Source organism: Bufo bufo, chromosome 3, assembly GCF_905171765.1.
Source record: "Bufo bufo chromosome 3, aBufBuf1.1, whole genome shotgun sequence".
NCBI classification, from domain to species: domain Eukaryota; kingdom Metazoa; phylum Chordata; class Amphibia; order Anura; family Bufonidae; genus Bufo; species Bufo bufo.
Genome location: NC_053391.1, coordinates 684,473,993 through 684,490,630, shown reverse-complemented (window position 1 = coordinate 684,490,630; position 16,638 = coordinate 684,473,993). Strand labels below are relative to the sequence as shown.

The window sequence follows — 16,638 nt, the reverse complement described above, 5'->3', positions numbered from 1 at the left end:
CAGGTGTGGCGCTATGGTACCGTATAAAGCCGCCATGTATCTAAAATCCTGTACTACCCCTTTAAATTACTGGCCCATAAGGATTATGATTATTGATGTCAGGGTATTGCTTTAATGCTGGTGCTACATACAGTCCTCTTGACTGTGTAATTCCTTACAGCAAGAGTTCCCCCATAGCAATGCTCTAATATCATCAATGGCCAGAGTACTCTCATAACAGTGTCCTCATATCAGTGATCCCATTGTGCCCCCATAACAGAGCTCTTCTATCAGTGATCCCAGAGTGCCCCCGTAACAGACCTCTTCTATCAGTGATCCTAGAGTGCCCCCATAACAGAGCTCTTCTATCAGTGATCCCAGAGCGCCCCCATAACAGAGCTCTATCAGTGATCCCAGAGTGCCCCCATAACAGTGCTCTATCAGTGATCCCAGAGTGCCCCCGTAACAGTGCTTTATCAGTGATCCCAGAGTGTCCCCATAACAGAGCTCTATCAGTGATCCCAGAGTGCCCCCGTAACAGTGCTCTATCAGTGATCCCAGAGTGCCCCTATAACAGAGCTCTATCAGTGATCCCAGTGCCCCCATAACAGAGCTCTATCAGTGATCCCAGAGCGCCCCCATAACAGAGCTCTTCTATCAGTGATCCCAGAGCGCCCCCGTAACAGTGCTCTATCAGTGATCCCAGAGTGCCCCCATAACAGAGCTCTATCAGTGATCCCAGAGTGCCCCCAAAACAGAGCTCTATCAGTGATCCCAGAGTGCCCCCAAAACAGAGCTCTATCAGTGATCCCAGAGTGCCCCCGTAACAGTGCTCTATCAGTGATCCCAGAGTGCCCCCATAACAGAGCTCTTCTATCAGTGATCCCAGAGCGCCCCCGTAACAGTGCTCTATCAGTGATCCCAGAGTGCCCCCATAACAGAGCTCTATCAGTGATCCCAGAGTGCCCCCATAACAGAGCTCTATCAGTGATCCCAGAGTGCCCCCGTAACAGTGCTCTATCAGTGATCCCAGAGTGCCCCCGTAACAGTGCTCTTCTATCAGTGATCCCAGAGTGCCCCCGTAACAGTGCTCTTCTATCAGTGATCCCAGAGTGCCCCCATAACAGTGCTATTCTATCAGTGATCCCAGAGTGCCCCTATAACTGTGCCATCCTATCAGTGATCCCAGAGTGCCCCCATAACAGTGCTCTTCTATCAGTGATCCCAGAGTGCCCCCATAACAGTGCTCTTCTATCAGTGATCCCAGAGTGCCCCCATAACAGTGCTCTTCTATCAGTGATCCCAGAGTGCCCCTATAACTGTGCCATCCTATCAGTGATACCAGAGTGCCCCCATAACAGTGCTCTTCTATCAGTGATCCCAGAGTGCCCCCATAACAGTGCTCTTCTATCAGTGATCCCAGAGTGCTCTAATAACAGTGTCCTCCTATCAGTGAATCCAGAGTGCCCCTATAACTGTGCCATCCTATCAGTGATCCCAGAGTGCTCTTATAACAGTGCCGCCATGCTTTCATAAAAAAAAAAAACAGTGGCAGGCAGTGCCCCCATCACAATGCCCTCACATTAGGGTAGAGCGGTCAGAGTTCCTCCCTCTTCACACTGGCCGCCCACCAACAAGGCGTCAAGAGTCACATTTCCGACTCCAAATCGCAGCTTCCTCTGGATTGGCAGAGAAGAGTCAGGTGACTGTCTGGCACCACGTGACTTCACTGTCGGGAGCGGCTCCCTTGTGAACCGGTGATGAGTCAGCCATTTTACTGTAGTCTTCCAGAATAAACGTCCATTCTCCTTTATACACCAAATCAGCGATATATTCACTTCGGTTGTGGCTAAACCCCATGAGCCGTAAGCACCTTGTGATGTCACAGAGTCACGTGATATGCCAAAGTCGCGTGAGTTTTGTTAGAACACCAGCAGGGAAATATCTGCCTCATGGTTACTTCTCGCCGCCTATACGGTCCGCGTTCTGAGGAGAGAGACGCCATTTTGCTGTAGCCTCTCCGCCTGTGTGTGTACCATAATGAGACTCACTGGACTACAACTCCCAGACGCCCTTGCGGCCCCAAATGTGTTTCATTTGATAGTTCCAGGCAGGATCTGACCTGCATCCTGTGGTAATGTATCTACTACTACCACCATCATCCTTATCAGACAGAACTGCATGAAATCTGATTATTTGAAGCCCCTGTGCGGTTATTGCACTACAGAGCAGCGCAGAGGCTCAGTGCATTCATTTTACTGGGGTCTGAGGTGTCCCCACTCGCTCTGTTCTCAAATGCATTTACGTTTATCGCATTTTCGTCCCTACCACGGCGCTTTCATGGTCTGTGTCCAACGCAAGAACTGATCAGCAGAGGATGAAGACGGGCGGCGATGAGATGACCCCGAAAATACTGAATGTCACCCTGGAGATCATCTACCTGCTGACCGGACAGGTGAGGGACCGCCGGGTCACATGACGTGACCGATCGCTATGAATAAATCGCGGAGGTGGTGCATTCTGGGAAAGTGAGGTCACATGACTTCGCTCTTATCTGTATTAATAAATCCGGCATATTACCGGGGAGGTGGGGAAATGAAGTCACGTGACATCACAATTTACATGGTTGGACAGGCGAAGGGTTAAGGGAGGTGTAGCGCATAACGCTACTCTGTATTAACCCCTTAATGACCACCAACTTGATCCTTTACCTTGATCATTAAAAGGGTTATCCGAAATGTAATTTAAATAATGTGATTAAAGGGTCTTTTTTGAGATTTTTAAACAGATCAGCTGTTTGAGAGGGCACCAGCGCCGCGGTCTTCTCGCAGCTTTTCCCAGGCCATGTGATGTCACGTTCATCGATCACGTGGTCTAGGGGCATTGAATGGGGCAGAGCTGCGATACTAAGCACAACCACTACGCCATGTACGGCCGCCGCGAATAGCGCATAGACGGACCCCCACCGATCAGATACTGTTATCTTAGGTCTGTAACCCTTTTAAAAGGGTTTTCCGAGATTTGAATACTGATGACCTGTCCTCAGGGTAGTATATCTGAGAAGCTGGGTGGCACTGCGGTTTGCACGTGGTGCGCGCGTCCAGGGAAGGCGTCCCAACAATAAATACGAAGAAGGACCGTCACTCACTCTTCTTGCAAATAAGAATATGCTTTTATTCAGCGCATAACAGCATCACAAGTCACTACTGACGCGTTTCGGCTCAAGCCTGAGCCTTTTTCAAACACTTATGTAATTATATGAAAAAGGCTCAGGCTTGAGCCGAAACGCGTGACTTTTGATGCTGTTATGCGCTGAATAAAAGCACATTCTTATTTGCAGGTGAGTGGCGGTCCTTCTTCGTATCTAGGTCATCAGTGTCTGATCGTGGGGGTCTGACACCTGGGAACCCCCGCCGATCAGCTGTTTGAGAAGGTAGTGGCGCTTCTCACTGCTTTTCCTAGACCACGTTCATCGGTCACGTGGCCTAGGAGCAGCTCAGCCCCATAGAAGTGATACAATGTACGACGCTGTGATTGGTAAGAAGGCAGCGGCACTCACAGGAGCCGGGGCCTTCTCAAACAGCTGATCGGCGGTGGTCCCAGATGTCGGACCCCCACTGATCAGATACCGATGACCTATCCTGAGGACAGGTCATCAGTATTAAAATCTCCGAAAAAACCCTGTTAATTAGATTTGTACAAATCAATTCGCTCATCTCTACTCATGACACCCTTCTCTCTTCACGGTCGTCTATAATGCCTCCATCTTGGTTCTTGTCTCATTAGGATTATGGTCCCATAAATAAGTCCACCCAGCATGGAGGACGGAGCGAGATCCGGAGAACCACAGCGGAGCCTCTGCCTCCCTCCCAGAGAAACCTCAAGAAGATCCTGGACCTGACCAACAAGATCATTGAGCTGCTGACGGGAGAGGTGAGAAGTGGGGGTCATTATACACAGACGTGGAGCGGATGAGGACATCAGTGCGGTCCTGTCCTAAATATAATGTCCTGAGAGAAGAAGCAGCAGCGGTGGAGTCTAGAGGGGCTCATGGGTGTGGGAAGACTGAGTTACATTTCTTTATTCTTGATAGGATCGATATAGGAAGTATTCAGCGGTGAGAACTATTCGCCGCTCCCCAGTCCTCTCCCCTCCAGGGGCCGCCCCCGCTGTTCTCTATGTCAGTGTGCAGGGGGGGGGGGGGCACAATGTCCTAACACAATGTGGCGAGTGGTCATTGGAGCAGAAGGTCCCCGGGGATCTGTCAGCAGTGTCAGGAGAGATACTTTTTCTCTCTGGTTTGATTAAGAGGTCTGATAACTGTAGGGGGTCTGGTGGCAGAATTAATTTAGGGGTCAGAATTAAAGGAGTTGTAAAAACACAGTCAACCCCTGTAAACTGTCTAAAATGACCAAATAAACGGATACTCGCCTGTTTTGTCCTCTCCTCCTTCCTGCGCTGCGCCCGGTTTTCACCACTGCTAGTTGTTCTTCTGGCCGCAGTGCTGATGTTCCGTGCACACAGGTCACCGCTGCAGCCAATCGCCGGCCTCACCAGAGACGTCCTGTGCACGGAACGCCACCGCCGCTGTCAAGACGATGACGTCAGCCAGTCTGAATTAATTTAAATGGGGTTTCCGTTTTTGTTTTTTTCCCTCTGGATAGGTCATCAGTATCTGATGGGTGGGGGTCCGACACCTGGGAGCCCTGCCAATCAGCTGTTTTGAGAAGGCACGGGAGCTCCTGTGAGTGCTGTGGGCTTCTCTCTGCTTCTCCTAGGCCAGTGACGTCACGTTCGTCGGTCACGTGGCCTAGGAGCAGCTCAGCCCCATACAAGTGAATGGGGTTGGACGCGATATCAAACACGGCCACAATACAATGTATGGCGCTGTGCTTGGTGAGCAGGGAGAAGGCAGTGGCGCTCACATGAGTGCTGGTGCCTTCTCAAAAAAAGCTGATCGTCGGCGGGGGTCCCCGGTGCTGGACTCCTACCAATCACATACGGATGACCTATCCTGAGGATACGTCATCAGTAAAAAAAAATCTTGGAAAACCCTTTTAAGTGTAGTCTGGGGTCTATATTAATTTAGAGGGTAGAGGGTCTTGTCTGGGCGTCTGGTCTGAATTAATTTAGGGATTCTTTTGTGGGATCTGAATTAATTTAGGGCTATAAATTATGAATTAATTTAGAGGGTCAGGTGTGGGGTTCAAATTCCTTTAGGGCATCTGGTCTGTCATCTGATTGATTTGGGAAGTTTGGTCTGGGGTCTGATAAATTCTGATTCATTTTTGGTGTCTGGTATTGTGTCTAGATTTAGGGTTCTGGTCTGGGGTCTAAATTAATTTAGTGGATCTAAAAATTTGCTATAGGGCCTAGCACTTTCTTGTTACCCCTTCTTTTATCTGTACTGTGTGTACTTTTGGCATTATTGTATTTGGGGGCATTGGACTGCAGTGTAGGTACAGTAATGGGGCACAGGGGTGGTAGTAGCAGTATGGCTGTGCTAAAGCATAGGAATTTGTGTTGCTTTGGAGGCTGGAAATGGCCAACGATGTCTTGGCAGCAAACTCCCCAGTCGTCAGGAGACGTCATCATGGCGGTCTGGGCCACATGGGGAAAACAGGGTAAAGGAGCGATGATGGTCAGAGAAGACGTCACTATAATAGAGGCTTAAAAACTGGGCTAGTTAAGTTTGGAAAAAAGTTACCTCATTTACATGTACAAATACATGTGTGGAGCGGACAGTGATGAGCGACTCTCTTGTATGTGTCAGGACGTTGTTTTCTGTCTTTCTGTGCAGGAGTGGGAATATTTAGGACACAAGGACCTGTACAGAGACGTCATGATGCAGACTCAGCCATCCCTTACATCACCAGGTGAGAAATATATCTAAATGCAGACATCCTCTGATAGAATACTATATATATATATATATAATATTTGTCTCCTATAGATGGGTCCAGTAAGAGAATCACATTAAAGAGACGTCTCAGTCCTGATGATCCACGAGAATCTACAGGGTCAAGTCACAGCATCCCCCAGGATTATCAGGTAAATGGGGATGAGGATTTTCATACAGGGCCTTGGAAACGTATTTATACCCCTTGAACTTTTCCACATTTTTTCACGTTACACCCACAAAAATCAATGTATTTTATTGGGATTTTATGTGATAGAACAACACAAATTAGCAAGTATGTATGAAGTGAAAAGAAAATGATACATATTTTTTTTTTTTTAAACTTTAATAAATAATCTGATACCCCTAACTAAAATCCAGTGTGACCAATTGCCTTCAGAAGTCACATAATAAGTAAATCAAGTTCACCTGTGTGTAATGTATTCTCATTATAAGTACAGCTGTTCTGTGAAGGCCTCAGAGGTTTGTTAGTGAACATTACTGATCAAACAGCATCATAAAAACCAAGGAACACACCAGACAGGTCAGGGATAAAGTTGTAGAGAAGTGTTAAGCAGGGTTATGTTATAAAAAAAAATATCCCAAGCTCTGAACATCTCACGGAGCACTGTTCAATCCATCATCTGCAAATGGAAGGAGTATGGCACAACTGCAAACCTACCAAGACATGGCCGTCCACCTAAACCAGGGAGGGGCAAACTGCAGCTCTCCAGCTGTTGTAAAACTACAAATCCCATCATGCCCTGCTGTAGGCTGACTGGGCATACTGGGATTTGTACTTTTACAACAGCTGGAGAGCCGCAGTTTGCCCATCCCTGACCTAAACTGATGGCCCAGGCAGGGAGAGCACTCATTAGAGAGACAGCCAAGAGCCCCATGGTCACTGCAGAGTTCCACAGCTCAGGTGGCAGAATCTGTCCACAGGACAACTATTAGTCGTGTACGCCACAAATCTGGGCGTGGCAAGAAGAAAGCCATAAAAAGTCCCATTTGCCACAATCTATGTAGGGGACACCGTAAACATGTGCATGGAGGAGCTCTGGTCAGATGAGACCAAAGGTGAACTTTTTGGCCTCAATGCAGAACGCTATGTGTTTCATAAAACTAGCACTGCACATCCCCCTGAACACACCATCCCCACCGCGAAACATGGTGGTGGCAGCATCATGCTGCAGGGAGGCTTTTCTTCAGCAGGGACAGGCAAGCCGGTCAGGGTTGATGGGAAGATGGATGGAGCTAAATACAGGGCAATCCTGGAGGAAAACCTGGTAGAGGCTGCAAAAGACTTGAGACTGGGGCGGAGGTTCACCTTCCAGCAGGACAACGACACTCAACATCCAGCCAGAGCTACAATGGACTGGTTTAGATCAAAGCATCTTCATGTGTTAGAACGGCCCAGTCACAGTCCAGACCTAAATCCCATTGAGAATCTGGGGCAAGACTTGAGAGACGCTCTCCATCCAGTCTGACTGAGCGCGAGCTCTTCTGCAAAGCTGACTTGCAGCTGTAATTGCAGTGAAAGGTGGTCCTACGAGGTACTGACTCAGGGGGGCTGAATCCAAATGCACGCCGCACTTTCAAGATTTTTATTTATATAAAATTTTGAAAACCGTGTACCGTTTTCTTGGCACTTCACACATACTTGCTACTTTGTGTTGATCTATCACATAAAATCCCAATAAAGTACATTTAAGTTTGTGGATGTAACATGAGAAAATGTGGAAAAGTTCAAGGGGTATGAATACTTTTTCAAGGCACTGTCTATTGATCTGCTGGGCTGGTTGCTAATGATGTGTCATTCCAAACATTTAGAAGAAGACTCTGGGACATGCATACATTGATGACTGGTCTGAATCCCTGCGCTCTGTTTAGGTTGAAAGCTTAAAAGCTATTAAGGTGGAAGCTGAAGAGGCAGAGGAGGATGAGCCGTGCAAGGAGGAGGAGGAGACCCCTACAGATATCTCTCCAGGTGAGGGATCACTGGACAATTTGGCTGTTGATATGGTGGCTGTGTAAATAATGGATTCAGGCCGTGTGTGTCCCCTACAGATGGGTCCAGTAAGAAAAACACATCGGAAAGGCGTTCCAGCCCGGACGATCCACCGCAGTCTAGAGAGGAAAGTCACAGCTTCCCGAAGGATGAGCAGGTAGATGGGGATGAGGAGGATTCTACCAAATTAGACCAGGAAACAGCCATGATGCTTCCTATCCCAGTCCTAGTGATTACAGGGTCACTGCAGGAGCTGCTGGTTTTTAGCAGACCCACATCAGCTCTGCAGTGAGTAGGGGGCGGATTGGCCATAGACTTTACAGGGAAATTTACCGGTGAGCCAATGCCCAGGGGGCCGCCTGAGCCCTCCTCATGGCCACCAGCCAAATATGTAATGATCTGTCATTCCCAGAGTTATGTACCTGGCCGGCGACCACAGGCGCCCTCCTATTTTTTCACAATCTTTTTTTTTTTTTTTTTTTACTTTCTTTCCAGGTGTAAAAAATAAAAAAATAAAAGCACAAAATACTAAACTATAAATGTCTCTCTGGACTAAACAACTGACATTATACTGATGTGAATCTGATTAATTAGTGGGGTCTGATCTGCAGTCTGAATCAATTATGGGGTCTGGGTTCTAATTCATTTAGACGGTCTTGTCTGTGGGGGGAAAGCCTGGTGTGGAGTCTGAATTCATTTAGGGGTGTAATCCGGGGGTATGAATTAATTTATGAGGTTCTGGTCTGCCGTCTCTGATTACTTTAGGAAGTTTGATCTGGGTTCTGATAAATTCTGATTCAATTTTGGGGTCTAAATTTAGGCGTCTTAATTCATTTAGGAGCTCTGATTTGGGTTAGGAATTCATTGAGGGCATCTGGTCTCGGATTTGAATTAATTGATGGGATCTGGTCTGGGGTCTGTATCAATTGATGAGATCTGGTCTGGGGTCTGTATCAATTGATGGGATCTGGTCTGGGGTCTGTATCAATTGATGGGATCTGGTCTGGGGTCTGTATCAATTGATGGGATTTGGTCTGGCGACTGAATTAATTGATGGGATCTAAAAAATGTTCTAAAGGGCCCAGCATTTCCTTGTTACCCCTTCTTTTATCTGTACTACTGTGTACTTTCACAGTATTGTAATTGGGGGCATTGGGTGCAGTAATGGGGAACATGGGTGGTAGTAGCAGTATAGCTGTGCTAAAGGATAGGAATTTGTGTTGCTGTGGAGGCTGGAGATGGCTGCAGAAGCAAATAGCAATCTCCCCGGTCAGGAGAAGTCATCATGGTGGTCTGGGCCATATGGGGGGAAACAGGGATTAAACAACTGATATACTGTGTATGACTAGTGCAGCATCTAAGGGGGCTGGGCATGACCAGGTTGTGTTCTCCTCCTCAGGCCTTGCAATCAGGATAACATAGAGCCGGGATGGCCAACCTGAGGCCCTCCAGCTGTTGCAAAACTACAACTCCCAGCATGCACAGACTGCCTACAGATAGCAGCCTACAGCAGGGCATGGTGGGAGTTGTAGTTTTACAACAGCTGGAGAGCCGTAGGTTGGCCATGCCTGACATAGAGCATCCGTTTGCCCCTTTACAGAGAATTGCCCTAGTGGTGCTTTATGGGGTAATAACGGGGGGGGGGGGGGGGGCTCTCATTGGCTATCCATTCTGGTTGTCAAATTTCACCAAGAAGAAAGTGATTCTCTGTTTTCACCGCAGCCTTGATACAGTGATAATGATTATTCAGCAAATGTCTCTGCTGGTGATCATCGCTGTGACGCTGTCCTTTCCTGCACCGGCTCCTCTCCGTTTTCTGATCCTATATATTGCCGTGTCATCAATAGCGACTTGCCTGCCGCAGTGATGTCATTGTGGATGTCATGTCTCTACTGTTGGTGGTAAGTTTCATTAAGGATGTGGCGGGGCAGTAAGAATGCTTACTGTAAGTATAGTGCAAAGCTTTAGATTTTTTTTTATTTGACAAAATGGTGGTTCTGTATATTTATACATATTACTGGAAACCCCCTTTAAAGGCATGGCAGCCTTCCTTCAAAAAAAAAACACCGCCACACCTGTTCTCAGGTTGTAGGGGGTATAGCAGCTCGGTTCTATTCACTTCAGTGGAGGCAATTTGCAATACCAAACCGAAACTGTGCCCAGCTGGGGCGCTACGTACATCTGACTGCCTGCCTTCTGTTTAGGTTGGAAGCTTAAAACCTGTCAAAGGAGAAGTTGAAGAGACAGAAGATTGGGGGGATAAGTCATACCAGATGGAGACCCCTACATATGTCTATCCAGGTGAGTAATACATACACTCAGCTAGCAATGAGAGAGTGGATTTGGGGTAGGGGGGGGATCATATTTATAGACCTTTTTTGAATGGCATAAAATCCCTTTCTTGTTGCATTCATTGGGGACACGGCAAGAAGAGCGGAGCAGTCCACCAGTGAGTGCAACGAGAAAGGGGTTTTAAAGTAAGTACAAAAATAGAATTTTCTAATTATTGTAATTGGGGGGATGCAGTTCCAGAGGGAGGGAAGAGAACAGCCATGCAATCTGCCTACCACACAGACACTTGCAGAACCTTATGACCCAGACTGCTATCAGCACAAGCCATGAATGGAGCTGGCAAACATTTGACAAAGGTGTAGACCAAGACCCAGGTGGCAGCCTTGCAAACCTGAGAAATGGAAGCTTGATGCTAAATCAGCCAGGAAATTGTTTGTGTGGAAATGGACTGTCCCCCGAACAGGGGAAACCCTTCCCTAGGCCCTGGAGGCTTCACCCAATCTGGAGATGGTAGACTTGAAGTCCTCCCAGCCCATGCTCTGACCCTCAGGAACAACAAAATGGGAGTCTGAGCGACCCAAGGAATCAGTCACTGACAAGTAGAGCCAAATGGCCCGGACAACTTCAAGGCAGTGAAGAGAATGCTCCCTTAGGTGAGAGGGGGGAGGCAAAATGAACAGAGGACAGTCTACCTATTGATGTGGAAAGAGGAGACCACCTTGAGGATGGGACAGGAAAGAGGTTAACCTTATCCTTGTGGACGACAAGGAAAGGAGACTTACAGGACATCTTGCAGATACAAATGATGGCTATGAGAAATGTGACCTTCCAAGATATGGAGGCCTGAGAGAAGCCTCCCACAGAAGCTGAAAGGGTGGACTGGAGTGCCTCAAGGAGTAGGTTCTGGTCTCATAGTTCCACAGGATACATGTAAGGGGTGGGATGAGGTGTGCCAACCCTTTTGAGAAAGGTCTTCACCCCGGGGATGAAAGGTCAAGGTTTCTTTGAAGAGAATGGACAGGGCAGATATCTGGCCCATAAGGGAGGCCAGGCCAATACCATGGTTCATAGTGGACTGGAGAAAGGACGAACGTCTGGGAGTGGAACAGACAAGGTGTAATTTCTGGAACTCTTACAAGTGGATGTGGGCTCTCCACATGCGGTGGTATACCTTGGCAGATTGGGGTTTACAAGCCTTGAGCATAGTCTGGATAACTGGCATAGACAGATCACAGGCCCTTAGTACCACGCTTCAACAGCAATGCCATTAAACGTATCTGAGGTAAAGTGGGACATGGCAAAAGGAGCTCAGGCCAAAGAGGCAGGGGGCACAGGGTGTCTGTGAGTAGGTAGATGAGATCTGCATACCGGGCCTTACGTGGCCAGCCCATGACCACCAGACTACCTATGCCTTGGCGCCCACTTGAAGACACAGGGAAGGAGCGGAATAGGAGGAAAGACAGACATTACTAGAGCATTGGGGGATCCAGCAGATCCTTTAGCCAGCTCGATCGCAAGATCTGCCGCCCAACCATTGAGAATGGCTGGGGCGATAGATCTCTCCAACCACCTTGGCCGAACTACAGGTCCACGTTGTAGGAGTTTGGAATGACCACAGGAGGATATCCAGCAAGAGGAGATGCCACCCAGAATTAATGTGATCCTGCTGCAGAACTCAAAATAAAGGGGGCACCACCTTGGTTGTGTGATCATTGACTGAGCACCAGTAGCGGGTTATAGTTTGTCAGTCTCAATTCATTCGCTTTAAGTTTTCCGGATGTTCTTTTCCATTTTCCGGTAGTGTATATACAGTATGAGATGTTCTTTCACTATGTCTGTCTCCTATAGGTGCGTCAAGTATGAGTATCAGATCAAAAGGATGCTGCAGTCTGGATGATCCAGAGGAGTCTGCAGAGGAAAGGCACAGAGTCCTGGAGGATGATCAGGTAGATGAGGATGAAGATGATATTAGTCCCTGGACGCTGCTGCTCCATTTATCTCTGTGGGGCTGAAATACTACTATGTTACCCTTACCAGTCCCATAGTATATGACTGGAGGGATCATCAATCCGGGGACTCTAGGATCCCCATTCTCGTGATCAATAGTGGTCCCAATGGTCAGATGCTCTATCACCTATAGGTTCTAAGTTCTTGGGGTGGGACAACCCCTTTAAAGGAGCACTCAAGACAAAACTGAAATACCGTGAGCAGGGCTTGACAAAGGGATTCTCTCTTTGAGTCCGTGTCATTCTCCGCCCCAGACCTTCTGGGTGTCCGAGCAGAAAGCCACTGCGATACTGGTGCCGTTCTCTCTCTGTCCATTGCAATCATTCATCACCCATTGTCATCATCTGCCCCAAGCACCAGTCATGTCTTTAGTTTCTCTTCTCGGCCATTTTGTTATTGCGTCCAGCATAGCCTGATGACTTCATCCTATGGCGGGTGATTTAAACCCAACCATCTTTGGTTTGTTCGTTGGTCTTGTCATCTGGTTTCCTCCACACCTCACCCCATCCCAACTCCAGGTCAATCCTTTTAGGACCCTGCAGGGGCCCATTGTCTCTAATGGTTGGTCTTAGAGCTGAGATGTAATTTTTTTTTTCTTCTTATATTTATCCCTGTTTAGGACGAAAGTTTAAGAATTATCAAAGTAGAAGCTAAAGAGGTGGGAGTTTTGGGGAAAGAGCAGTGTAAACAGAAGAAAAGTGCAAATGTCAGCCCAGGTGAGCCTCTTACTGCCCAATTTTAAGGGCATCTGTCAGCAGTTTTGTACCTATGACACTGGCTGACCTGTAACATGTGCACTCGGCAGCTGAAGGCATCTGTGTTGGTCCCATGTTCATATGTGCCCACATTGCTGAGAGAAATAATGTTTTAATATATGCAAATGAGCCTCTAGGAGCAATGGGGGCGTTGCTGTTACACCTAGAGGCTCAGCTCTCTCTGCAACTGCTGTGCCCTCTGTTCTTTAATTGATACTTTAATTGATAGGGCCAGGAAGTCAGAAATCATAATGCATGCCTGGCCCTGTCAATCAAAGTGCAGAGGGCGCAGCAGTTGCAGAAAGAGCAGAGCCCTTGGAAGAAAGGGCAATGCCCCCGTTGCTCCTAGAGGCTCATTTGCATAAATTAAAACATAATTTTTCTCAGCAATGCAGGCACATATGAACATGGGACCAACACAGATGTCTTCAGCTGCCGAGCGCACATATAACAGGTCAGCCAGTGTCATAGGTACAAAACTGCTGACAGATGCCCTTTAAGTGGAGAGGGCTGGCAGACACGGGTGAGTGACGTCTCACTATTTTGACTGCTTTCTGATGCGGGGTGGGATCTTCCGCTGCAAATGCCAAGGTGGATTTAGCTTACCTTACTTTTTTGCATGTATAACATGCAGTTTTTGCTGGGGATTTCTGCTCTCAGTGTAAAAGGGTGAACATGCATAGTAGAAACTGACATGCTGCAGATTTAAAGGGATTTTCCTGGTTCAGCCCTAGGCTGTTTTGGAGGCGGGTACTATGCCAGCAGTGTTATAGACCGCCCATCTGTGCCTGTGACGTCACCGAGCTCACTGCTAGGCGGAAGTCTCCAGCAGTAAACAAACAGACCTTGCCCTGCACAATGCAGCGTGACAAGGGGGGGGCATCGGAGCAAGGAAATGATCCAATGCTCCACACATATATAGTAAAAGAATAAAAAAGAGCTTATATCCGGGTCCAGCCCTGAACCCGCAGAACGCCTGTAACAACTGTGAAGGGGGGAACTGTGACTGTGCAGCATGTAAACACTGGGGACTTCTGTGCTGCTTTCTAGTATAAGGTCCCTATTGGACTGCACAATTTTCGGGTCAGTTATCGGGAGCAAGAGTTCATAGAAATGTTCATTCCCGATAATTGGCCAATCAGCCGATTAACGTGCAAACGCTCATTTGTGGGCTGATGGGCATCTTTAGGATGAAATCATTTTTTTCCGATTGGTCTTTATTAAAAAAAATGTCAGTTGTTTTGGAATACAGGGGTTAGAAAACAGTCTGTTTGCAGAGTATCACTTCTTAGTCCCGTCAGCTGACAGCTCATGTGAAGCCTTATCTCTGATCTCCTGACCTCATAAACACAAATTTAAGTCCTATTCTGACAGGACTGAGAAATTAAACTCTGCAAACACACAGATTTTTAACCCCTGTATCTCAAAAACGGCTAAAACGTATTAAAAAAAGACCAATTGTAAAATAAATTTTTACACTAAATGAGTAAAATACAATCAGAACAAATTGCCCCGAAGGTGTCCATGGCCTCTAAGTTTAACTCTTTTCAGTTTGCACTCTGTTTGACTGTGTCTCTCTCTGTTGCAGTGTCGACCACCTATAGTAATATATACACATGCACGGACTGTGGTAAAGGCTTCCCCTTTAAATCAAAGCTGATTCGGCACAGACGCATTCACACGGGAGAGGCGCCGTATTCATGTCCTGACTGCGGCAAATGCTTTAAACATAAAACATCGCTCGTCGACCACCAGAGAATCCACACGGGAGAGAAGCCCTTTGCTTGTTCTTACTGCGGACAGACATTTGCCCACAGGTCCACCGTTCTGGACCACGAGAGGACTCACACGGGCAGTAAGCCCTTCTCCTGCTCTGAATGTGGCCAGAGCTTCACCATGAGATCCACGTACGTGAACCACACGAGACTACACACGGGGGAGAAGCCGTTCTCTTGTTCCGATTGTGGTAAATGCTTTGCACAGAAATCTGCACATGACAAACACCGGTACCTTCACACTGGAGAGAAGCCGTTCCCCTGTGCAGAGTGCGGGAAGACTTTTTCGGGGAGATCGCTTCTTGCAGAACACGAGAGGACTCACACGGGGGAGCGGCCGTTTTCATGTTCTGAATGCGGCAAATCCTTTTCTCACAGATCTACCCTGACCACACACAAGTTAACGCACTCGGGGCTGAAGATGTTCTCCTGCCCTCAGTGCGACAAGTCCTTCACTACCAAAAAAGCTCTTGCAAGACACTGGTCAACCCATATCGGGCTCCAGTAATTTCCACAATATGAATGTGGGAGAAATAAGAATCGAGGCCTGGGGAAGCAGGCCACAGGACACACCCTATCCAGGATGGTGCCCTCAACAGTTCTGAATGGAAGCCCTTGCAGCTTGGCGACCCTCGCCACTACCGTGCAGTAGATACTCTTACTTCAGGGCAGAAATGCGAGGGAGGGAGTTATGAAAAATTTCAGTTGAACCCAGTGGATGCACACTTCCAGATGTGAGGACCATGGTCACTACATTGCTAGTTCCCACACTGACCCACTAGCAAAACAGCTGCATATGTAGCTTTAAACAACCCAGCAGATATCAGTTGCCCGGTCCAAAAACCTGATTCCCTGCGCAGTAACTGTGTTATAATCTCAGCTGTTTACACGCCAGACTGCATTTTCTGGCACAGGAAGTGTAACCGCCATATTGGCACTCGAGAGCCTTTGTTTCTGTCACCCAGACCTTGAATGAGCCTGCCCATCCCTCCCATTGCTCTTCCTGGCAGTCTCCATCAGACATATTTGAATGAATCTATACCGTAGAGTATAACCAGATGCCAGGGATGTGGTGGCCCCAGTGCGGTCACCCTAGGTTAGAGCCTATAAAGTTTCCAGAAGGGAGTTGCTAGCTTTCACCTTGCAGCCATGGACAGGCGAAGCATGAGATTTTATAATAAAGAGAGGAGGCATTTTTGTTACTCCGTAGTCTGATGGATTATTGTCTAACTTGCTGGAGATGCTGAAAGGCTGCGTATTCTTTTGCAACCATTTTTATTATTGCTGCAATGAATTTAAAGGGCATCTGTCAGCAGTTTTGTACCTATGACACCGGCTGACCTGTTATGCGCTTGGCAGCTGAAGGCATCTGTGTTGGTCCCATGCTGCTGACAGATGCCCTTTAACATTAAAAAAGAACAACTTTGCAAATAGTTTGATTAAAGCTCCACTACTGTTTTATTCATACAGCTCCTATGCAGGTCTATGTGTCTTCATGGTTATAGACTACTGATAAACCCTGCATAGTCTGATTCTGCTGTTCTGTGTTACTCCGCTCCCTGTTTCCTCTTCTAATGTTTGCAGGTTATCTAAAAAGGGTCAGAGAAGGTGGAGTAAATCAGGATCAGACTACACAGGGTATGTTTGTAGTCTGTAACCATGGAGACACATAGGCCTAAATACAAGTGAGCAAAACAGGCAAGGTTTTTTTTGGAATTTTGATACTGATGACCTGCCCTCAGGATAGGTCATCAGTATCTGATCGTTGGGGGTCCGAAACCTGGGCCCTTTTCCGATCAGCTGTTTATAAAAGCACCTGTGCTCCTGTGAGCGTCGCAGCCTTCTCCTTGCTTACCAAGCACTGTACCATACATAGTATAGCGGTTGTGCTTGGTATAGAGTGTGATCCAAAGTGTTAAC

At 47.5% G+C, this 16,638-nt stretch overlaps 1 protein-coding gene across 3 annotated transcripts; it reads left to right on the top strand.

The window, feature by feature from the left end:
- Positions 1–1,711: 1,711 nt before the first annotated feature.
- Positions 1,712–16,011, top strand: LOC120996517 (oocyte zinc finger protein XlCOF7.1-like). Of its 3 annotated transcripts, none has more exons than XM_040426465.1 (10): positions 1,712–2,434; positions 3,766–3,912; positions 5,780–5,855; positions 5,933–6,030; positions 7,772–7,856; positions 7,949–8,046; positions 10,094–10,190; positions 12,030–12,127; positions 12,808–12,904; positions 14,532–16,011. In XM_040426465.1, exons 1-10 carry the CDS (start codon positions 2,357–2,359, stop codon positions 15,224–15,226), a joined length of 1,569 nt encoding a protein of 522 aa, XP_040282399.1. In that variant the 5' UTR covers positions 1,712–2,356; the 3' UTR covers positions 15,227–16,011. The 3 variants fall into 3 exon arrangements, with proteins under 3 accessions (XP_040282399.1, XP_040282398.1, XP_040282400.1); XM_040426464.1 differs by having other exon boundaries at positions 7,772–7,868; XM_040426466.1 differs by having other exon boundaries at positions 7,772–7,868; positions 12,808–12,846; positions 14,532–14,750.
- Positions 16,012–16,638: the final 627 nt, after the last annotated feature.